This window comes from Zophobas morio, unplaced genomic scaffold (assembly GCF_036711695.1).
Source record: "Zophobas morio isolate AGI-343-1 ecotype UQ-CSIRO unplaced genomic scaffold, CSIRO_AGI_Zmor_V1 ptg000010l, whole genome shotgun sequence".
NCBI classification, from domain to species: Eukaryota; Metazoa; Arthropoda; class Insecta; order Coleoptera; family Tenebrionidae; genus Zophobas; species Zophobas morio.
This window is the reverse complement of record NW_026972115.1, coordinates 5,457,955-5,482,615: the sequence shown is the minus strand read 5'-3', so window position 1 is coordinate 5,482,615 and position 24,661 is coordinate 5,457,955. Positions and strand designations below refer to the sequence as shown.

The following is a 24,661-nucleotide window of genomic DNA, read 5'->3' as shown; positions in this document are numbered from 1 at the left end:
GATGCAAGACTATTCTGAGAAAATGCAAGAGTGCCCAAAATTATTTAACTGAAAAGTTGAAGATTTTCGAAAGGGTGTCTCGAGATTATTCCAATTCTCCCTTGGGCCCCAAAAGTGTTTAAAAATAAAACAGGGGGGGGGGTCTGAGACTTTGAACTTTTTGAAAATAACACAAAGGACCCTCAAGAGTCTTTCAAAGACAGCACCCAACGGTGAAAAAAATACGGTGGTGTGTGCAGAAGTGAGGAACGTTCGATTTCAATAACTCCAGAGTTTTTTTTCTCATATTTCTTTCCTTTTTGTCGTCACATTTTTTTTTAGTTTCGTTAAATTCTGGACCTTTCAACAACGATAATTACTCGTCAAGACAGGCTTCAGACGATGAACCAATGGGATAGCTGCCGCAAAGGGGAACTTTTTAATAATAATAATGTGTGTTGTTAATTTAATTTTATTTATTATTGTTTACAAAATTTAGCGTCATTACATTACATTACAAGACAGATCAAAGTAATCTTATTTTGTTGTTACAAAGATAAATAAGAGCAAAATTTGCCAACTTGTTTTACATCAGTATTTTTAGTTAACAATTCACACAAGAAATGGTTTCTGTAATCTACGGCTTCAGTTCTCGGGCACAGGAAGTCAGTTCATATTGAATGTCAAAAGCATGACCTGGACTATTGTCTGCATTCGCAGATTTCGAGCGAAAATGTATATAGAGTGGGCCAGGCGGCTCTGCTACAAATTAGAATGAAAAATTTCAATACATTTAACGGTGATTCGAAGAAGTAATTAATGTATGTTACGGACTTTTTATTTTATATAGAAAAGTAGCGCGAAGTTAAGCAAAAAAATTTAACTCGGAAGACGCGAAATTTAATTTAATTTTTCTATTACGTCATGGAGCTCGTTGCTTTGCAACTCATTCCCAAATATGATTATATTCCATGGCATTTTTTTTTTCAACAAGTAAGTACCTATATCGATCTAGATGATATAAACGAGTTCTGTAACTTTACATTAATTACCATAAAATACATTTTTTTAAGAAGAAGGATATATTTGTTTTCACTGATAAAGACAATTTTCTACTTACAGTAAAATATTTGCGCTAGTGTCGGTTGTCCCGAACAAACTTGAGAACCATATCTCTCGACTGTGCCACTAACGATTTCAAGTTCCGGAATAAATAAGTAGTCAATACAGTGTCCGTCCCTGCCATTCTGAGGTGGGTTGACAGATCTTAAAACTATATAATTTGTTGTAAACCTGGAATTTGTCATTTAATGCTGCTAACGCCATTTCAACAGTTATTACTTGATGCAATTCACTCTTGGGGTCTTCTTAAAGGCAATAGCATAATAAAGTCCACTAATATATTCACTTTCGCTATCCTTGTAACCAAACGATCGGATCGTCCCTACTGGTTCCGTAAAATACTGTGCAGCACCAGGTGGTGCTATAAAATAGGTCATTTTGGACAACTCTTAAAAGAAATTTTCAAAACACTAGTGCAACATACCCAATAACGGAAAGTTTTCTCCGGAGTTAAAACCATAACTGAGACTCTTGTAACTATTGCCCAAAAAGCGCCAAAACAGTGGACACTCAATCTGCGTGACTTTGATTCTCCAATACCGATTTAGATTCCCTTGAGCACCAAGCTGTACCTGAAGTCTTAGTTCAGTCTGTGAATCCAAATGTACGTAAGCTAAAATCAAACGTGGTTGGCGAAACGCGTCGACATTTGAGAATTTAATACCATGTTGTCCATCGTTATTGCCGCAAAAATAAGGAACCCTCTGAACTTCCGGATTTACAGTCATGTTGTCCGTATCGCATACCGTGTGGAATAAATTAGCATCTACTTTTACATTTGTCGAAGGAGCCAGTCTAAATTGTTCGAAGTCTAACCTGAATAATGAAGCGCTAATTTTGATGGTGTTTAATTGGACGAGATTACCTGATTTGACAAACTTTGCTCTGGATCTCTACTACGTGCTCGCAGTAGCTTGCAGCAGCAGACTGGTCTTTCGTAAAATAAGACACTTTTGATTTAGTTCGTTTCGAACAGACGGATGGTTCTGAAAGAAGTTGCTCAATTTCTGATATAACACAAACAAAAATGGTAAATTTTAATCAAAATTGATTCGTTTATTTTCTCCAAAAAATGGATGACGTCATCTCAATGCTTTTTGAAATATGCGAAATATTGTGGCTGCAGTTTTTAGAATTACTTATACAGGGTGGCTCAAAAAAATTAATGAGTGAGGCAGTTTATTGAATTGATTAAATCAATTCAACCAATTTTTCGTTTTTTCTTTTTTTCGATCTTACAATTTTTTGATAGCACAATTTTTCTTTTTTTTCATTTTCTTTAATTTATGAAATTTTAGATGTTTCAATTCTTCGGGTTCATAATTTTTCGTTCTTTCAACTTCTTCAGTTTAGCAATTTTTCAATATTACAAGTTTTTAATCTTTCTATTTTCAACTTTTTTTCTTCAATTATTCACGTTCTTAATTTTTAACTTTTAGATTTTTCAATTTTGCAATGTTTCCATTTTTTTTCGATTCGAAAAGTTGAAAAATCTAAAAGTTAAAAAATCGGAAAACGAACGAATCGAAAAATCGAGAGACTGAAAAAACGAAAAAGTGGAACATCGAAAAATTGAAGAAGCGAAAAATTGTAACATTGAAAAACTAAAAATCGAGAAACTTAAAAATCTATAACATTTTTTGAATCCAAAAATTGGAAAGAAGAAAAAGTGAAAAATCAAAATAAAAGTTTTAAAACTCAACAATTGAAAAATGAAAAAATTTAAAATTGTAAATTTTCAGTTTTACGAATTTAGGATTTACTGAAAAATGAAAAAATTTATAATTATTATATATTGAAAACGAAAACCGAAAAATTGCATTTCGTATAACTGAAGAAACGAAAAAGTGAAAAAATTGAAATTGAAAAAAATATATATAAAATCGGAACATTGAACAATCGAAAAACTGTAAAAAATAAAGAAAATAAAAACTGAAACGAAAAATTGAACCGAAAATTGAAAAATTAAGAATCGAAAATTTGAAAATTCGAATAAATGATTATTTTAAAATCCAGTAATTGGAAAGTGGAAAAATTGTAAAATTTAAAGATCAAATGAGAACTACAAAAATTGCAAATCAAAATTGAAAGCAACCAAAACGTGAAAAATCATGAAACTGAAAAATCTAAAATTTAAAAACAAAAATTTTAAAAATCTGAAAGTCGAAAAATCGAAAAATTAAAAACCAAAAACTTGAAGAAAAGAAAAAGTGAAAAATCTGAAATTGTAAAAACAAAAAATTATAAAATCGGAACATTGAAAAAGTGAAAAAATTTTTAAATCTATAATTATTACGTATCAAAAATTGAAGAAACGAAAAATTGCAAATGGGAAATTTGAAGCAATGAAAAATAGAAGCGAAAAATTGTAAAATTAAGAATCGAAAAGTAATCCAGTAATTGAAAAATGGAAAAATTCAAAAATCGTAAAACTGAAAAATTATAATGAGTCATGAAACTGAAAAATCTAAAATAGAAGACACAAAAATTCTAAAAATTGAAGAAAAGAAAAATTTAAATTGAAATATAAAAAATTATAAAATCGGAATATTGGACCATCGAAGAATTGTAAAAATAAAGAAAATAAAAAACCGAAAAAAAAATTGGAAATAAAAAGTTTGAAGAAATGAAAAATTGAAGCGAAAATTGAAAAATTAAGAATCGAAAAGTTGAAAATTCGAATAAATGAAAGTTGCATAGTAATTAAAAAATAGAAAAATTCTAAAATTGTAAAATTGAAAAAGTGATAAACTTTAAATCTATAATTTTCACATATTTAAAATGAAAACTAGAAAAACAACAAATCAAAAATTGAAGAAACGAAAAATCAAAACTCTAAAAGTTGAAAAATGGGAAAATTGAAAACCGAGAAATTGCAACTGTAATAACAAAAAATTGTAAAAATAAAGAAAATATAAACCGCAAAGAAAATTTGAAGAAATGCTAAATTGAAGCAAAAAACTGAAAAACTAAGAATCGAAAAAACAAAAATTTTGAAAACCCTGAAGTCGAAAAATTGAAAACCGAAAAATTGAAAAAATTTAAATTGCAAAAACAAAAAATTATAAAATCGGCACATTGAATAATTGGAAATTTGTAAAAGGAAAGAAAATCAAAAACCGATACAAAAAATTGCAAATAGAAAATTTGAGAAATGGAAAAATTGAAGCGAAAAATTGAAAGGTCGAATAAATGAAAGTTTAAAAATCCAACAGTTGAAAATTCAAAAATCATCATGAATCCTATTTAAAATGAAAACTACGGAAATTGAAAATCAAAAAATTAAAGCGACAAAAAGTTGAAAATGAAAAATCTAAAATTGAAAAAACGTAAAATTAAAAAATCTAAAAGTAAAATTCGAAAAACTGGAAACTGAGAAATTACAAATCGAGAAAATGAAGAAACGAAAAAATTTAAATTGAAAAAACAAAAAATTAAAAAGTCGGAACATTGAATAATCGAAAAATTGTAAAAATTAAATACAAAACCGAAACGAAAAATTGCAAATAAAAATTTAGGGAAATGAAAAATTGAAAAGTCGAATAACTGTTTTAAAATCCAATATTTAAACAATGGAAACATTCAAAAATCGTAAAATTGAAAAAATGTTTTTTTTTCATTTGTAAGTAATATTTAAAATAAAACTAGAAAAATTGCAAATCAAAAATTAAAGCAACCAAAAATAAAAATCATGAAACTAAAAAATCTAAAATTGAAAAATAAAAAATTAAAAACAAATTAAGTTGATAAATCTAAAAATGGAAAACCGAAAAATTGCACATCCAAAAACTGAAGAAACGAAAAAATGAAAAAATTTGAATTGAAAAAACAAAAAAAAAATAAAATCGAGACGTCGGATAATCCAAAAATTGTAAAAATTAAAAAACAAAAAACCGAAACGAAAAATTGCAAAACAATTTGGGGAAATGAAAAATTGAAAAATTAAGAATCGAAAAATTGAAAAGTCAAATAAATGAAAATTTTAAAATCCAATATTTAATTTAAAAAATGGAAAAATCCTAAAATCGTATATTTAAAAAAGTGTTTTTTTAAATTTAATATAACTATTCCATATTTAAAATAAAAAACCAGAAAAACTGCAAATGAAAAATTGAAAAATCGAAAAATTGAAAAAAAGAAAATTTATAAAATCAGAACAATGAAAAATCGTAAAAATTAAAAAAAAACCGAAACGAAAAATTGCAAATAAACAATTTGGGGAAATGAAAAACTGAAAAATTAAGAATCGAAAAATTGGAAAGTCGAATAAATGAAAGTTTGGAAATCCAATATTTTAAAAATTGGAAAAATTCTAAAATCGAAAAATTGAATAAAAGAAGAATTATAAAATTAGAACATTGTAAAATCGAAAAATTCAAAATTCAAAAGTTGTGAAAGCGAAGAATTCTAAATTCTAATTTAAAAATGAAAACTCGAAGAGGTGAATATCGTCCAATTGAATAAACAAAAAAAAAAAAAAATGAAAAATGAAGAAACGAAAAATTGAAAAAATGGGAATTGTAAAAACAAAAAATTATATAAATCCCGATCATTATTGATAATCGAAAATTTGTAAAAGCAAAGAAAATGAAAAGCCAAAATGAAAAATTGCAAGTAGAAAATTTGCAGCGATGAAAAATTGAAGCGAAAAATAGAAAAATTGAGAATCGAAAAGTTGAAAATGAATATTTAAAGAAAAATTTTAAAAATCTAAAATGAAAACTACAAAAATTGCAAATCAAAAATTAAAACAACGAAAAAATGAAAAATCATGAAAGTGGAAAATCTAAAATTGAAAAAACAAAAAATTTAAAAATCGGAAAGTTGAAAAATCGAAAAATTGAAAACAGAAAAATTGCAAATCGAAAAAATGAAGAAACGAAAAAAGTGAAAAAAATGAAACTGGAAAAACAAAAAATTATACAATTGAAACATTGAATAATCGAAAATTTGTAAAAACAAAGAAAAATAGAAAACCGAAACGAAAAAATTGCCAATAGAAAATTTGAAGAAATGCAAAAAAATGAAAAATTGAAAAGTCGAAAGTTTAAAAATGCAGTAGTTGAAAAATGGAAAAATTTTAAAATCCTAAAATTGAAAAATCAACATGAACCATATTCAAAATGAAGTCTACAAAAAATATCAAATCAAAAATTAAAGCAAGGTAAAGTGAAAAATCATGAATCTATATTGAAAAAACAAAAAATTTAAAAATCTTCAAAAATCGAAAAATTGAAAACCGAAAAAATGAAGAAACAAAAAAGAAAAAAAATTTAAATTGAAAAAAACAAGAAATTAAATTCGGGACATTGAATAATCGAAAAATTGTTAAAATGAAGAAAATAAAAACTGAAAAATTGCAAATAGAAAAATTAAGAATCGAAAAATTGAAAAGTCGAAGAACTCGAAAGATTTAAAAAATCCAATATGTGATTGAAAAATGGAAAAATTCTAAAATCGTATTATATTAAAAATGAAAACTACAAAAATTGCAAGTCAAAAATTAAAGAAATGAAAATTTGAAAAATCATGAAACAGAACAATCTACAATTGAAAAAACGTAAAATTAAGTTGAAAAATTCTGAAATTGAAAAAAGAAAAGTTATAAAATCAAGAAAACAAAGAACCGAAAAATTAAAAAATCGAAAAATTGCAAATTCTAAATTGAAGAAAAATTGAAAATTCGCACGTCGGAAAAATGAAGAAACAAAAAAATTGAAAAAATTAGAACTGAAAAAAACAAAAATTATAAAATCGAAATTTTGAAAAAGTTGAATATTTAGTTGAAAATACAAAGAAGAAAATAAAATTTGAAAATTGGAAAATTGAAAAAATGAAAAATTTAATCTTAAAACTGAAGTCTGAAGAAATTGCAAACAGAAAAAATAAAGAATCGAAAAATTGAAAAATCGAAGAAAGATTTAAAAAATCCAATATGTAATTGAAAAATGGAAAAATTCTAAAATCGTATTATATTTAAAATGAAAACTACAAAAATTGCAAGTCAAAAATTAAAGAAATGAAAAATTGAAAAATTATGAAACAGAAAAATCTACAATTGAAAAAACGTAAAATTAAGTTGAAAAATTCTGAAATTGAAAAAAAGAAAAGTTATAAAATCAAGAAAACAAAGAACCGAAAAATTAAAAAATCGAAAAATTGCAAATTCTAAATTGAAGAAAAAGTGAAAAATCGCACGTCGGAAAAATGAAGAAACAAAAAAATTGATAAAATTAAAACTGAAAAAAACAAAAATTATAAAATCGAAATTTTGAAAAAGTTGAATATTTAGTTGAAAATACAAAGAAGAAAATAAAATCTGAAAGTTGGAAAATTGAAGAAATGAAAAATCTAAACTTGAAAACTGAATTCTGAAGAAACAAAAAAATGAAAAATTGAAAAATTCAAGCCAAAATAATAAGTACGACTTGACACTTACGTGTACAACATGTTAAAAAGCTGCCACAGGCATCATTACTGTGGGCTTCACCCCCTGATAGCAGACACAGAGTCTTGTACCTGCATTGTCCAAGTATGACTGAACCACTGTGGGGAGAAACAGGAACACGGCACGGGATGTTCGCTTGTTTTCCAGAAACATCTGAAAAAAATTATTTACTTTTTGTAATAATAAAAACACCAGCGATCACTTTTAGGGTGATGCCACAGCAGAGACAGCGGATCGTCAACATCAGTCAAGTCGAAGAAAGCACAGTTGACACTTTCAACCAAAAGCAGAACCACAACTTCTATTTTGACCATTCTTGACGCACTTCTGGTTCTAACTATTCGCTTGTTGTACCACTGGCCCTTTATATTCTTCGTTGTCATACCGACTTATCACAGAGAGTTTGTGTAACGGTTATTTTAATGGGTCGACAAATATTTTTTCAGTGTGCATGAAATTCTCTATTAAAATTCATGTAAAACCTGAACAAATAATGAAGTTTGGTCCGATACGTGCACCCACGTCTTCCGCACAATCGCTGCGAATTAAATTTTTATTTATTCACGCGGATGGCCAATTTAACTTTTAACCGTATTTACTAAATATAAACATAAACCCGAAAGTTTTGAGAGGACGTTTAGGGGACTACACGTTTCCAATGTTTGGATTTACCATGTAAATGAATTCGTTTCTAAGCAGCTCAATTAGTTCCTCTTGGTTATTCATCATCTGCGCGAGAGGCGAAAGGAATGCTAAAGGTAAACTCAAAGAAGTCTGCTTACTCGGGTACTTTATTTGTTAATTACACAAAATATAAAAAGTCAAGTATTTGTAACGATAGGAGCATTTTTGGTATGTACAAAAACACTGGCTAAATACACTCTAGTCTAAGAAATTGCCTTTTGTTTCGCTTAACTGACAAGGATAAAATAATACCATGATAGTCTGATTTCACTTAACCTAGTATAAATACAGGGCTTGAACTCGTCTAGAACTCTCACACTCGCAGTATTTACAAGAACACAAGCTTGGAGTCGTCAGTTTCTGTAGTACGAAGGTCTCCCCACGCTGTAGGTACTCAGAGGGATCCCTCCCGACTGTTTGTACATATCGTTTTGGTCGTAGTCCACGTCGTAGTAAATCCCGCTTTGGTTCTACAACACAATCCACAAGTCACTTTAAAAAATCGCCCTCAAAGTCGCAATCTTACGGCTATCGAAGCGTTGCTCCTACTCTTGGGCCTGGGCACCTGGAAGTTCCTCCCGAGCAAATCCGCCTTATCCTCCTCGTCGCTCGAACTCGAATTATCCAGAGGCCTCATCCCGTGGACACTCGCGGCCCTCCCGGCCATCTGCGCCTGCAAATTGAGTCTCGGCAGAGGCACGGGCGGCAGCGTCCCATGCATCGACCCATGCTGCATGGTCCCACCCAAATTAGGGTAACCAAACATGGCACTCGATGGGCGTGTTGGCGCGGTGACGGGTTCAGGCTGCAAAGACTAATATTTGACTTGTCATTAGAGGATTTCGAAAACTTACCGCGTAATGATTAGCTTGGGCCATCACGTCCGCGATCTGGGCCCATCGCAGCCGGTCCTCCAGAGTGAGCTGGTACGGGGGCGCCCCCACCACGGGGGCTTTGACCGTGTTGCTGGCGGTGGCCATGTAGCCGAAGACGGGGCTGCCGACGGCGGCTTTCTGCTCGCGGCTCCACCGGCGGCTACAAGAAAAGGGTTATTCGGTTGGAGGCGGCGTTTTTTGGGGTTACCTCCACATGACCAGGCAGACTAGGGTTAGCCCGATGATGATGACGGCGGCCACGCTGGCCCCGATGGCCACCCCGAGGACCTCGCCGTCGAGTTCGCACTGAGCGCCGTAGTAGTTCCCGGAACACCTGCGTTTTTAATCAAAGTTTGTACAAAAATAATTGGTCGAAGGTTATCTAGACAGAACTTCCCTCGTCCCTGAAGTACACCCCAACAAATCCCGCTTTTATTAAAAAAAAATTTCAAATTTCGAGTTTCCCAGTTTGAATTTTTCCCTTTTTCAATTTTCCAAATTTTGAATTTTTCGTTTTTAAATTTTGCGTTTTTCGTATCGAGTTTCTCGATTTCTCAATTTTTCGTTTCGGTTTTTTGTTTTCTTTACTTTTTCGATTTTATCATTTTTCCATTTAAAGTTTCCCGAATTTTCAATTTTTTTCAGGCCAGGTCAGGTCAGCATTTGTCAAGATAAGACTGATTTTGGTAAATGACTCAACAATATTAAGTGTAATGTAATGAAGAGGGGGTGGGTGGCCAGGGCTATTGCTTGCTTATAAAGACTCTGTGGGAAAAAGTGCAAATTAGCCCCGCCCACCCACCGGTTCACTATTTTTTTTTTCTGAAATAAGAAATAAATCTTATAGCAAATAAACTTTTTTTCTTTTTTTAACAGTCCTATTAGTTCCCATTCCCACTCTACACAAGAACATATAATTAACCCCGCCCACCACCCTGCCTCCATTTCACAGATTCATTGTACCTGCTCAGAATGAAAGGTCGATTTTATATTCAACAAGATGCCAAGATAGGACCGATTTTGGTAAATGACATACCCTCTAAGAAAACAAAAGGTGGGTGGGCGGGGCTAAAACTTGCTGAGATAAGGCTGAACAATATTAAGAGTTGTGACTGGAATAAAGAGGAGGTGGGTGGGCGGGGCTACTGCTTTCTTTGTTTCGATTTCAATTTCAGGGTTTTTCAATTTTTCGATTCTTTAATTTTCCATTTATTCAAATTTTCGATTTGAAATTTTTCGTGTCGGTTTTTTATTTTTTTCATTTTTTTTAATTTTTCGTTTTTTCAATTTAAAATTTTTCAGTTTCGTGTTTTCCAAATTTTTCGTTCCTTCAATGTTTCGGTTTGCAATTTTGCAGTTTTTCATTTTATTTTGTTTCTTCTCTTTCACGATATGCAACTCTTCGAGTTTTCTTTTTAAAACATTTTAGTTTTTTGATTTTCCAACTTTTGGATGTTTAAGGTTTCAGATTTTGTAAATTTTCGATTTGCAGTTTCACGAGTTTTAAATTTTTAATTTTTCATCCTTTCAATTTTTCAATTTCGATTTTTCGTTTCTTCAATTTTTCAAATTGCTATTTTAAATTTTTCGTTTTTTTTGGTTCTTCCATTTTACGATATTGTAACCCTTAGAATTTTCATCTTTATTTTATTTTTTATGAAAGAAACTAAATACAAAATTAGTCGAGGCTTATTTCCATAGAATTTTCCTCGCCCCTGAAGAGCAGCCCTACAAATCCTGCTTCTTTGAAAAATTTTTGGGTATTTTATTTTCTTTATTTTTTCAATTTTCCTTTCCCTAATTTTTTCGTTTTAAAATTTCACGAGTATTCAATTTTTTTCAAGTCAGGTCAGTGCTTGGTAGGATAAGACTGATGTGGCAAATTACATAGGCGGGGCTAGTATTTGTTAACTAAGACTAATTTTTGTAAATGACAATTTTAAAAGTAATCACTGTAATGAAGAGGGGGTGGGTGGGCGGACCTATTGCTTGCTTATAAAAGACTCTGAAGTAAAAAATTAAACTTAGCCCCGCCCACCCACCCGTTCTCTCACTTTTTTCTTCTTATATAAAAAATAAATCTTAGTAAATAGTATAACAAAAAATTACGATTAATACTTTTTTTTCTTTTTTTTTATCAGTCGACGTTCTATTACCACCCCGCCTTCATTTCAGTGATTGATTTTATCCGGTCAGAATGAAAGGTGGATCGTAGATTCAACAGAAATAAAATCAGTGTGGGCGGGAATAAAACTTGCCAAGACTCAACAATATTAAGAGTTGTCCCTGGAATTAGGAGGGGGTGGATGGGCGGGGCTACTGCTTTCTATGTTTCGATTTGCAATTTCAGGAGTTTTCAATTTTTGATTTTTCAATTTTTCGATTCTTTAATTCTCCATTTCTTCATTTTTTCAGTTTTTCGGTTTTTATATGTTCTCGTTTTATAGTTTTTCCTTTTTCAATGTGAAATTTTTCAACTTTTAGATTTTTTAATTTTTCGTTTTCTCTATTTAAAATTTTTCAGTTTCGTGTTTTCCAAATTTTTCGTTCCTTCAATGTTTCGGTTTGCAATTTTGCAGTTTTTCATTTTATTTTGTTTCTTTACTTTCACGATATGCAACTCTTCGAGTTTTCATTTTAGAACATCTTAGGTTTTTGATTTTCCAACTTTTGGATGTTTAAGCTTTCAGATTTTGTAAATTTTCCATTTGCAGTTCCACGAGTTTTAAATTTTTTATTTTTCATCCTTTCAATTTTTCAATTTCGATTTTTCGTTTCTTGAATTTTTTAAATTGCAATTTTTAATTTTTCATTTTTTTTTGTTTTTTCCATTTTTACGATATGTAACCCTTAGAATTTTCATCTTTATTTTATTTATTTATTTTTTTGATGAAAGAAACTAAATTAAAAATTAGTCGGGGCAAGTTTCCATAGAACTTTCCTCGCCCCTGAAGAGCAGCCTAACAAATCTTGCTCCTTCGAAAAATTTTTCGGTTTTATTTTTTCAATTATTGGATTTTTCAGTCATATGGCGAAGTTAGTAAACTTATTGATTTTTGATATGAATTCAGTTTTTTGATTAAAAATTATTAGTTCATTGTTGGAGATTATTAGTTTATTAATTTGTCTGTTTATTTATGTTGTTTTTCAATTTCCCTTTTCCTAATTTTTTCGTTTTAAAATTTCACGAGTTTTCGATTTTTTTCAGGTCAGGTCAGGTCAGTGCTTGCTAGGATAAGACTGATTGTGGAAAATTACATACCCTCTAAGAAAATAGAGGGTGGGTGGGCGGGGCTAGTATTTGTTAACGTAAGACTGATTTTTGTAAACGACAATTTTAAAAGTAATCACTGAAATGAAGAGGGGGTGGTGGGCGGGCCTATTGCTTGCTTATAAAAGACTCTGAAGTAGAAAGTTAAACTTAGCCCCGCCCACCCACCCGTTCTCTCACTTTTTTCTTCTTATATAAAAAATAAATCTTAGTAAATAGTATAACAAAAAATACGATGAATACTTTTTTTTCTTTTTTTTTATCAGTCGACGTTCTATTACCACCCCGCCTTCATTTCAGTGATTCATTTTATCCGGTCAGAATGAAAGGTGGATCGTAGATTCAACAGAAATAAAGACTCAACAATATTAAGAGTTGTCCCTGGAATTAGGAAGGGGTGGGTGGGCGGGGCTACTACTTTCTATGTTTCGATTTGCAACTTCAGGAGTTTTCAATTTTTGATTTTTAAATTTTTCGATTCTTTACTTTTCCATTTGTTCAAATTTTCGATTTGCAATTTTTCGTTTCGGTCTTCTTTATTTTTTCAATTTTTCGTTCCTTGAATTTTTCGGTTTGCAATTTTTCAATTTTTCATTTCAGTAAATGACAACATGTCCTCTGAGAAGACAAAGGGTGAATGGGCGGGGCTAAAACTTGATAAATAAGAGGATAAGGCTCAACAATATTAAGAGTAGTCAGTCACTGGAACACTCTATTGGAAAAAGCGAAACTTAGCCCCGCCCACCCACCCGTTCTCTCATTTTTTTTATTCTGAAATAAGAAATAAATCTTATAGGAAATTATATAAGAAAAAGTTACGATTAACGTCTTTTCTTTTCTTTTTTTAATAGCCCAAGTTCTCTTATTTCCGTTTCCTAATCTACAAAAGAACATATAATTATAATGGGGCTAGTGCCTCTTAAGAAAGAACTGATGTACCCTTTAAGAAAATAAAGGGTGGGTGGGCGGGGCCAAAACTTGCTAAGATATGAATGACTCAACAATATTAAGATTTGTCACTGGAGTAAAGAGGGGGTGGGTGGGCGGGGTTACTTCTTGTATTTGTTCGACATGCAATTTCAGGAGTTTTCAATTTTTAATTTTTCAATTGTTTAATTTTCCATTTCTTTAACTTTTCAATTTGCATTTTTTCGTCAGTTTTTTATTTACTTTATTTTTTCAATTTTTCTGTTTTTCAATGTGAAATTTTTCAACTTTTTTCATTTCTCGTTTTTTAAATTTTTCATTTTTTTTTGGTCAAAGACTAAACACAAAATTGGTCGGGGTTTATTTCAATAGAATTTCCCTCTCCCCTGAAGTGGGGGTCAACAAATCTTACTTCTATCAAAAATTTTTAGGGTTTTTATTTTCTTTATTTTTTTTCAATTATATAATATTTTTCAATCAGTTGAATTATGGGGATGTTAATATATTTATTGATTGTTGATATGGATGCAGTTTTTTGATTAAAAATTATTAGTCTATTAATGTATCTTGATAATGGGTATAGATGTTTCGATTTTATCATTTTTTGTTTCTTCAATTTTAATTTTTTCAATTTTTCTTTCCCTAAATTTTTCGATTTAAAATTTCCCAAGTTTCCCATTTTTTTCAGGTCAGGTCAGGTCAATACTTACTAAGATAAGACTGATTTTGGCAGATGAGATATTCTCTAAGAAAAGAGAGGGTGGGTGGGCGGGGCTAATATTTGTTAAGATAAGACTGATTTTGGTAAATGACAGTCTTTCAAAAAAAGGGTGGATGGGCGGGACCAAAACTTACTATGATTCATTCAACAATATTAAGAGTAGTAATTGAAATAAAGAGGGGGTGGGTGGACGGGCTACCTCTTGCATTTGTTCGATATGCAATTTCAGGAGTTTTCAATTTTTAATTATTCAATTTTTTCCAGTCTTAAATTTTCCATTTCTTCAACTTTTCGATTTGCAATTTTTCGTTTCGGTTTTTTATTTTCTTTATTTTTTCAGTGTATCGATTTTTCAATGTTCTGATTTTATAATTTTTCTTTTTTTCAATTTTTCATTTTTTTTTGTTCCTTGAATTTTTACGGTATGTAACTCGTATAATTTTCATCTTTAATTTTTTTTTATGCAAGACTAAACACAAAATTGGCCGGGGGTTATTTCGATAAAACTTCTCCCTGAAGTACGGCTCAACAAATCCTGTTTCTTTCAAAAATGTTTCGGGCTTTTAGTGTTCTTTATTTTTTTCAATTATCCAATTTTTCAATAAATTCAATTTATTGATTGCTGATATGAATTCAGATTTTTATTAAAAATTGTTAGTTCATTTTTGGAAATTACCAGTTTATTAATGTGATAATGGGTGTAGGTGTTTCGACTTTATCATTTTTGTTTTTTCGTTTCCTGATTTATTTTGATTTGACATTTCTTAAGTTTTCAATTTTTTTCAGGTAAGATCAATACTTGCTAAAATAAGACTGATAGTAGCAAGTTACATACCCTCTAAGAAAGTAAAGGGTAGATGGGCGGGACTAGTATTTGTTAAGATAAGACTGATTTTGGTAAGTAACTGAATAATATTCAAAGTAATCATTGGAATGAAAAATGGGTGGGTGGGCAGGGCTATTGCTCTCTTATAAAGCTTCTCTAGGAAAAAGTTAAACTTAGCCCCACCCACTCACCCGTTCTCTCATTTTATTCTTCTGAAATAAGAACTAATCTTATAGCAAATAGTATAACAAAAAGTCGCGATTAGCAATTTTTGTCTTTTTTTGTTAGTTTCCATTCCCACTCTACAAAAGAACATATAATTTACCCCGCCCACCATCCCGGGGGCGGGGCTAGTGCCTGTTAAGAATTGATTTTGGTAAATGACGTACCCTCTAAGAAAATAAAGGGCGGGTGGGCGGGGCTAAAACTTGGCAAGATATGACACAACAATATCAAGAGTTGTCACTGAAATAAAGAGGGGGTGGGTGGGCGGTTCTACTTCTTGTATTTGCTCGATATGCAATTTCAGGAGTTTTCAATTTTTAATTTTTCAATTTTTCCATTGTTTAATTTTCCATTTCTTCAGCTTTTCGATTTGCATTTTTTGTTTCAGTTTTTTTATTTACTTTATTCTTTCAATTTTTCGTTTTTTCAATGTTTTTTATTTCCTTAGGTTTCACGCTATGTGACTTTTAGAATTTTCTTCTTTAATTTTTTTTTTTTTTTGAAAGACTAAACACAAAATTGGTCGGGGGTCATTTCGATAAAACTTCCCTCTCCCCTAAAGTGCGGTTCAATAAATCCCGCTTCTTTCAAAAATTTTTAGGGTGTTCTGTTTTCTTTATTTTTTCAATTGTATAATATTTTTCAATCAGTTCAATTATGGGGATGTTAATAAATTTATTGTTGGAGATTATTAGTTTATTAATGTGCCTTATTATTCATTTGTAATGGGTATAGGTGATTCGATTTTATCATTTTTTGTTTCTTCAGTTTTAATTTTTTCAACTTTTCTTTTCCTAAATTTTTCGATTTAAAATTTCCCGAGTTTCCAATTTGTTTCATGCCAGGTCAGGTCAATACTTGCTGATTGTGGCAAATTACATACCCGCTAAGAAATTAGAAGACGGCTGGGCGGGGCTAATATTTGTTAAGACAAGACTGACTTTGGTAAATGACAACAATATTAAAAGTAATCACTGGAATGAACGAGGGCTGGCTGGGCGGGGCTGTTGCATGCTTATAAACGACTGTATGAAAAAGTTAAGCTTAGACCCGCCCACCCACCCGTTCTTCCATTTCTTGTTCTTCTAAAATAAAAAATAAATTTTAAAGCAAATTGTATAACAAAAAATTACGATTAGCCCTTTTTTTGTTTTTTTTTAACAGCCCAAGTTCTATTAATTCCTATTCCCCATCTACAAAAGAACATATAATTAACCCCGCCCACCCATCCTGGAAGCGGAGCTAATACCTGTTAAGATAGGACTAAAAAAATAAAGGGTGGGTGGGCGGGGCTAAAACTTACTAAGATTCAACAATGTTAGAAGTATTCATTGGAATAAGGAGCGGGCGGGTGGGCGGGGCTACTGCTTGCATTTGTTCGATATACAATTTCAGGAGTTTTCAATTTTTAATTATTCAATTTTTTCCATTCTTAAATTTTCCATTTCTTCAACTTTTCGATTTGCAATTTTTCGTCACGGTTTTTTATTACTTGAATTTTTACGTTATGTAACTCTTAGAATTCTCATCTTTAATTTTTTTTATGAAAGACTTAACACAAAATTGGCCGGGTAAAACTTTTTTCGCCCCTGGAATATGGCTCAAAAAATTCTGTTTCTTTCAAAAATGTTTCGTGTTTATTGTGTTCTTTATTTTTTTATTTTTTCAATTATTCAATTTTTCAATAAATTCAATTTATTGATTGTTGATATGAATTCAGCTTTTTATTAAAAATTATGAGTTCATTTTTGGAAATTACCAGTTTATTAATGTGATAATGGGTATAGGTGTTTCGATTTTATCATTTTTGTTTTTTCGTTTCCTGATTTATTTTGATTTGACATTTCCGAAGTTTTCATTTTTTTTCAGATAAGATCAGTACTTGCTAAAATAAGACTGATCGTGGCAAGTTACGTACCCTCTAAGAAAATAAAGGGCGGGTGGGCGGGGCTAGTATTTGTTAAGATAAGACTGAATTTGGTAAACGACAATTTTAAAAGTAATCACTGGAATGAAGAGGGGGTGGGTGGGCGGGCCTATTGCTTGCTTATAAAGACTCTGAAGTAAAAAGTTAAACTTAGACCCGCCCACCCACCCGTTCTCTCACTTTTTTCGTCTTAAATAAGAAATAAATCTTACACTAAATAATATAACAAAAAGTTACGATTAATACTTTTTTTTCTTTTTTTTATCAGTCTACGTTCTATTAGTTCCCATTCCCACTCTACAAAAGAACATATAATTAACCCCGCCCACCCATTCCGGGGCGGGGCTAGTGCCTGTTAACAGAACTGATTTTGGTAAATAACATAACCTCTAAGAAAATATAGGGTGGGTGGACGGGGCTATTGTTTGCTTATAAAGACTCTGAAATAAGTTAAACTTAGCCCCGCCCACCCACCCGTTCTCTAACTTTTCTCTTCTTATATAAGAAATAAATCTTACAGTAAATAGTATAACAAAAAATTACGATTAATACTTTTTTTTCTTTTTTTATCAGTCGACGTTCTATTACCACCAAGCCTCCATTTCAGTGATTCATTTTATCTAGTCAGAAATAAAATCATTAGAATGACAACAACGCGGGTGGGCGGGGCTAGAACTTAGTAAGATAAAACTCAACAATATTAAGAGTAGTCAGTCACTGGAACACTCTATTGGAAAAAGTTAAACTTAGCCTCGCCCACCCACCCGTTCTCTCATTTTTTTCTTCTGAAATAAGAAATAAATCTTATAGGAAATTATATAACAGAAAATTACGATTAGAGCCTTTTTTTTAACAGCCCAAGTTCTATTAATTCGGATTCCCAATCTACAGAAGAACATATAATTAACTCCGCCCACCATCCCGGGGGCGGGGCTAGTGCCTGTTAAGAAAGAACTGATTTTGCTAAATGATGTACCCTTTAAGAAAATAGAGGGTGGGTGGGCGGGGCCAAAATTTGTTAAGATATGACTCAACAATATTAAGAGTTGTCAGTGGAATAAAGAGGGGGTGGGTGGGCGGGGTTACTTCTTGTATTTGTTCGATATGCAATTTCAGGAATTTTCAATTTTTCAATTTTTTCATTGTTTCATTTTCCATTTCCTCAACTTTTCAATTTGCATTGTTTTCGTTTCAGTTTTTTATTTACTTTATTTTTAAAATTTTTCGGTTTTGCAATGTTCTGATTTTATCATTTTTTTTGTTTCTTTAATTTTCACGCTAGATGACTCTTGGAATTTTCATCTCTAAATTTTTTTGGTGAAAGACTAAACACAAAATTGGTCGGGGGTCATTTCGATAGAACTTCCCTCTCGCCTGAAGTGCGGCTCAACAAATCCCGCTTCTTTCAAAAATTTTTAGGGTTTTTTATTTTCTTTATTTTTTTCAATTATATAATATTTTTCAATCAGTTCAATTAATGAATTTATTGATTGTTGATATGGATGCAGTCTTTTGATTAAAAATTATTAGTTCATTGTTGGAAATTAATAGTTTATTAATTTGTCTTATTATTCGATTTTATCATTTTTTGTTTCTTCAATTTTAATTTTTTCAATTTTTTTTTATAAATTTTTCAATTTAAAATTTCCCGAGTTTCCAATTCTTTTCAGGTCAGGTCAGGTCAATACTTGCTAAGATAAGACTAATTATGCCAAATTACATATCCTCTAAGAAAAGAGAGGGTGGGTGGGCGGGGCTAATATTTGTTAAGATAAGACTGATTTTGGTAAATGACATAGTCTTTAAAAAAAAAGGGTGGGTGGGCGGGGCCAAAACTTACTATGATTCCACAATGTTAAGAGTCGTCATTGGAATAAAGAGGGGTGGGTGGGCGGACTACTTCTTGCATTTGTTCGATATGCAATTTCAGGAGTTTTCAGTTTAATTATTCGATTTTTTCCATTCTTAAATTTTCCATTTCTTCAACTTTTCGATTTGCAATTTTTCGTTTCGGTTTTTTATTTTCTTTATTTTTTCAGTGTGTCGATTTTTCAATGTTCTGATTTTATAATTTTTCTTTTTTTCAATTTTTCATTTTTTTGTTCCTTGAATTTTTACGGTATGTAACTCGTAGAATTTTCATCTTTAAATTTTTTTTATGCAAGACTAAACACAAAATTGGCCGGGGGTTATTTCGATAAAACTTCTCCCTGAAGTACGGCTCAACAAATCCCGTTTCTTTCAAACATGTTTCGCGTTTTTAGAGTTCTTTATTTTTTCAATTATTCAATTTTTCAATAAATTCAATTTATTGATTGTTGATATGAATTCAGCTTTTTATTAAAAATTATTGGTTCATTTTTGGAAATTACCAGTATATTAATGTGATAATGGGTATAGGTGTTTCGATTTTATCATTTTTGTTTTTTCGTTTCCTGATTTATTTTGAATTGACATTTCCGAAGTTTTCAATTTTTTTCAGGTCAGATCAGTACTTGCTAAAATAAGACTGATCGTGGCAAGTTACGTACCCTCTAAGAAAATAAAGGGCGGGTGGGCGGGGCTAGTGTTTGTTAAGATAAGACTGATTTTGGTAAGTGACTGAATAATATTCAAAGTAATCATTGGAATGAAAAATGGGTGGGTGGGCTTTCTTATAAAAGCTTCCCTACGAAAAAGTTAAACATAGCCCCAACCGCCCACCCACCCGTTCTCTCATTTTATTCTTCTAAAATAAGAACTAATCTTATAGCAAATAGTACAACAAAAAATCGCGATTAGCAATTTTTGTCTTTTTTTTTAGTTTCCATTCCCACTCTACAAAAGAACATATAATTTACCCCGCCCACCCACCCCGCGTCAATTTCAGTGATTCATTTTATTTGGTCAGAATGAACGATGGATCTTATACTCAAACTTACAAGCTAAAACTTGCTAAGATAAGACTGATTGCAGCAAATGACATATACTCTAAGAAAATAAAGGGTGGGCGGGCGGGGCTAAAACTTGCTAAGATAAGACTCAACAATATTAAGAGTAGTCATCTGTATAAACACGGGGTGGGTGGGCGGGGCTAAAACTTGGCAGATAAGACTCAACAATATTAAGAGTAGTCATCGGAGACGGGGTGGGTGGGTGGGGCTACTTCTTTCAATTTTTCGATTTGCAATTTCACAAGTTTAAAATTTTTCAATTTGCAACTTTTCGTTTCGGTTTTTTAGAATGACAAACATAGACTTACCATTTGCTGTACATTTTAGATACGATTTATTTGACAAAATTTTGAGAAGGCTAACCATAAAAATTTACAAGGTTTCAGAGCATTCTTATAGGGGAAAAGTGCCTAAAATGATCCCCTCGGGTCAAATGATTCCCATCAATTGTAAGAAAATTTGTGGGTCCATCTACTAAACATAACTGTCATTTGATTAAGCGCTCTGTAATTAGTAGCTTCTGAAAGTTTGATGGCGTTCTGTGTATTCTGCACAGTTTTGTGCCAAAATATGTAAAATAAGCACCTCTGATCTAAGGTAAGATATATTTTAAAAGTCCATTACTTCCATTTGAAAGTTCTTATAGCGGTCGTAGTTGTTTTGACAGAATTAGATACATTTCAGTCGTAGGTTAGTTATGATCTTTTTACCGCATGTAAAAATTGAAAGTTAGTTTATAATTTTTGAATGCGGATATGCTACCTAAGGCGAAATGATCCCTTTTTCTTGAGGCAAAATGATCCCGGATTATTGGGCGGGGCTAGTACCTGCTAAGATAAGACTGATTTTTACAAATCATATACCCTCTAAGAATAGAGAGGGTGGGTGGGCGGGGCTAGTACCTGCTAAGATAAGACTGATTTTTGCAGATAACATATCCTCTAAGCCCGCCCACCCACCCTTTAGTTTCTTCGAGGGAATACCATTTGCCAATACCAGTTTTATCTTAGCAGTTACTAGCCCCACCCACCTACTACCCGCTAAAATAAAACTGACTTTCGCAAATGAAATACCCTCTAAGAGAGGAGAGGGAGGGTGGGTGGAGCTAGTACCTCTTAAGACGGGGAAATTTAAATAATTTAAAAGAATTTTAGGGATTTTCGTGTTCTATTTTTGGGAAATTCTCAGTCTTAAGAGGTACTAATCCCAGTCACCTGCCGTCACTTTTCTTAAAGGGTATCTCATTTGCCAAAATCAGTTTTATATTAGCAAGTATTAGCCCCACCCACCCACCCTCTCTTTTCTTAGAGGGTATATCATTTGCCAAATTCAGTTTCATCTTAGCAGTTAGTAGACCCGCCCACCCGCCCTCTCTTTTCTTAAAGGCTATATCATTTGCCAAATTCAGTCTTATCTTAGCACTTACTAACCCCACCCACCCACCCACCCTCTTTTTTCTTAGAGTGTATGTCATTTGCCAAATTCAGTTTTATCTTAGCAGTTACTAGCCCCACCCACCCACCCTCTCTTTGCTTAGAGGGTATATCATTTGCCAAATTCAGTCTTATCCTAGCAGTTACTAGCCCCACCCATCCACCCTCTCTTTTCTTAGAGGGTATATCATTTGCCAAATTCAGTTTTATCTTAGCAGGTAGTACGCCCGCCCACCCGCCCTCTCTTTTCTTGGAGGGTATCCTATTTGGCAAAATTAGTCTTATCTTAGCACGTACTGATGACTAAAGTATTGTCTCAAACTCTTCCAGAAATTATACACCCCGTATTTTCGATGCTTTCTATAGGTGTTTCGATTTTATCATTTTTGTTTTTCCGTTTCCTGATTTATTTTGATTTGACATTTCCGAACTTTTCAATTTTTTCAGGTCAGATCAGTACTCGCTAAAATAAGACTGATTGTGGCAAATTACATAACCTCTAAGAAAGTAAAGGATGGGTGGGCGGGGCTAGTATTTGTTAACGTAAGACTGAATTTGGTAAACGACAATTTTAAAAGTAATTACTGGAATGAAGAGGGGGTGGGTGGGCGGGCCTATTGCTTGCTTATAAAGACTGAAGTAAAAAGTTAAACTTAGAACCGCCCACCCACCCGTTCTCTCACTTTTTTTCCTTCTTAAATAAGAAATAAATCTTACAGTAAATAATATAACAAAAAGTTACGATTAATACTTTTTTTCTTTTTTTTTATCAGTCTACGTTCTATTAGTTCCCATTCCCACTGTACAAAAGAACATATAATTAACCCCGTCCACCCATTCTGGGGCGGGGCTAGTGCCTGTTAACAGAACTGATTTTGGTAAATAACATAACCTCTAAGAAAATATAGGGTGGGTGGGCGGGGCTAAAACTTGTCAAGATAAGACTCAATAATAATAACAGGAGTTACTGCAATCAATAAGGTGTGGGTGGGCGGGGCTATTGTTTGCTTATAAAGACTCTGAAATAAGTATTTTCGATGCTTTTCAAACTTTTTTTGTTTATTTTTTTTTAGGAATTTATTTTTTTGTTAATTTTTGAAATAAAATATTTATCAGTTATGTCATGATTTGATTTTTCTTGTTGATGCTGTCCCCTTATGGTCAAAATTCAAAGGGATCATTATGGCCATGCCGAGGGATCATTTTACCTATGGGGATGCCTAAAATGATCCTTTTGTAAGGTCCTGGAAAAGCGTTAATAAGTTTTTTTATAATTATTATCGAATCACCAATTGGCTTATACTGTTACCTAGATAAATCAATGTTCTTATAAATAATGCTACAGTTTTACATGAATAACAATAATTTGTATTTTTTAAAGAAATTCTCCCTTAGGGGGATCATTTTAGGCACCTTTCCCCTACACTTTTGATTTTTTTTACGAAAATCTGAACGCCTGGGGTAAAACTTAACACGGTTTCATAAATTACAAGTGTTATTTTACAAAATTTTAAAAACGTTTTCTATTAAAACTTGAAGATGACGTTATATCACCGCTGGTGATAAACAGAACTTTGGTTGACATACAATATTTGACAACAATCAGTCTTGTAGTTTCGGAGATCATTTGTCTAGTAAAAATTTGGACAGGCGGCAGACAAACAGACAGATCTTAACTTAAGCTCAGTAATAAAGTAATAAGCAAGTTTTCTTACACGCAGACTTCTTGTCCGTTTTGGTATTTACACTCCCCCCGGTTGTTGCAGTGTTGCGGGGAGCACTGTTCGCACTGCCTCCCAGCTCTGTGCTTGCTGTCCGCCCATAGGTCTCTGTAGCCGTCGCCACACTCACACCTAAAACCCCCGAAAATGTTGATACATCTAGCCAAAGAGTGACAATCGTGGAGTTCCGGTGATGAGCACTCATCCAAGTCTTGCAAATTGGAGATGGAGCCTGGGGGACTGTCCACCCATAAAGCACTATTGCCAACATTGTTGCTCCGTCGTTGAATCACACCCAGGAGGTGCTTCTGGATGTCGCCTCGAACCGACGATCTGGAAGTTTCTGCGTTTTCGTCCAACTGGAGAGTCAAATTGACGAAGACTCCAGGTTGACCCGCTGATCGTTCGCCTCGGTAAATACTATTGACTTTGGCACCCAGGAATTCGTCGCTGAAAGGAGTCATCGACATGGCAGAGTCCAACTGCAAGCACAAACATCGAAAATTAACCACTTCTCGTCTAGTACTAGTACTCACAGCTCGCTCCGCTTCGTACGCCAACTGCTGATAACTATCACTACTCTTATCCCCCAGCTCGTTAGCCCACACGATCCTCCTCTCATACAACCTATCCACCCTCAAAGACAACAACACCGACACGATCTTCCTACACGGCTCCCTGTGCTTCCTCCGAGCATGCCCCGGCCTGCAATGACAAGCGCTAACCCCAGCCTCGGTTCTGCACACCTCGTGCTGCGACCCGTCGCAAGTGGAGTCATCCCCAACGATGCAAGTGTCGATGCGCACCGGCGGCTGACTGGGTCTGGGTCTCCCATAAATCGGTCTCCTCTGCGTGGGCTTCACCGACCCCAGGTTCTGCTTGTGCTTCTCGTTGTCGACCACCGCGTACCCCGTCCCGGTCACCTGGTTGTTAGAGGGAGCACTAGGTTTGATCACGGGAGCCGCAGACGTGGAAGGCGCGTTGCCGTCCCCGAAGAGGTTCAAGTAGGTGCGCTTGCCGTCGATGGAAACGAAGCCCTCGGCGCCGATGGGGCTGGTGATGACGTCGTCGTTGTGGCCGGGGACGATGTAGGGTTTGACGTGGCTTGTGGACGAGCCTCCGGGTCCTTGGATGGCGGACACGGTGATGTCGAAGATGTCGCCGAGCTGGCCGATGGGGGGGCGGGTCATGATGGGTTGGCGGTGGCTGCCGCCGGGCTTGTACTCGGTGTCGTCGAGGACGATGCCGGGCCGGGGGCGGTAGGGGTAGTAGGGGAAGCCTTGGCTGGAGGTTTTGTTGTCTGGAGCTGATTAAAGACAAAAATTGTAATTATAAAATTTTTCGAGTTTTCAAATTTAAATTTTTCAGTTTTTCATTTTTCCAAATTTGAATTTTGCAATTTTTCGTATTGAGTTTCCTGAGTTTCAATTTGCAATTTTTCGTTTCGGTTTTTTATTTTTTCAATTATTCGATTGTATTATTTTTGTTTTTTCAAATTTAATTTTTTCAATTTTTCCTTTCGTGATTTTTTCGACTTAAAATTTTTCAGTTTTCAATTCTTTTTAGGTC

At 33.0% G+C, this 24,661-nt stretch overlaps 2 protein-coding genes across 2 annotated transcripts in view; both read right to left on the bottom strand.

The window, feature by feature from the left end:
- Window positions 1-525: 525 nt before the first annotated feature.
- Window positions 526-7,932, bottom strand: LOC135126453 (uncharacterized). The gene is made up of 7 exons (XM_064052500.1): window positions 7,752-7,932; window positions 7,541-7,702; window positions 1,967-2,087; window positions 1,766-1,917; window positions 1,526-1,714; window positions 1,100-1,462; window positions 526-741 (listed from the first exon to the last, which is right to left on the bottom strand). The coding sequence occupies exons 1-6, from the start codon at window positions 7,930-7,932 to the stop codon at window positions 1,317-1,319; spliced, it is 951 nt and encodes a 316-aa protein (XP_063908570.1). The 3' UTR covers window positions 526-741; window positions 1,100-1,316.
- Window positions 7,933-8,322: 390 nt separating this feature from the next.
- Window positions 8,323-24,661, bottom strand: part of LOC135126243 (mucin-2) — a 35,616-nt gene continuing 19,277 nt past the window's right edge. The window contains exons 4-9 of the mRNA XM_064052147.1: window positions 23,629-24,398; window positions 23,087-23,574; window positions 9,317-9,442; window positions 9,088-9,268; window positions 8,760-9,038; window positions 8,323-8,703 (exon numbers count right to left, since the gene is read on the bottom strand). Of these exons, the coding sequence (XP_063908217.1) occupies window positions 8,587-8,703; window positions 8,760-9,038; window positions 9,088-9,268; window positions 9,317-9,442; window positions 23,087-23,574; window positions 23,629-24,398 (1,961 nt within the window). The 3' untranslated portion in view covers window positions 8,323-8,586. The remainder of the gene's footprint in view (window positions 8,704-8,759; window positions 9,039-9,087; window positions 9,269-9,316; window positions 9,443-23,086; window positions 23,575-23,628; window positions 24,399-24,661) is intronic.

What these genes read in the sequence shown, in the direction of transcription:
- LOC135126453 (XM_064052500.1), bottom strand. Translation starts at nt 7,932, where the DNA reads ATGACAACGAAGAATATAAAGGGCCAGTGGTACAACAAGCGAATAGTT. An exon ending in CTTTTTAACATGTTGTACAC is followed by an intron (nt 2,088 to 7,540) that starts GTAAGTGTCAAG and finishes AACTTCTTTCAG; the next exon opens with AACCATCCGTCTGTTCGAAA. An exon ending in CAATAACGATGGACAACATG is followed by an intron (nt 1,715 to 1,765) that starts GTATTAAATTCT and finishes GTTTGATTTTAG; the next exon opens with CTTACGTACATTTGGATTCA.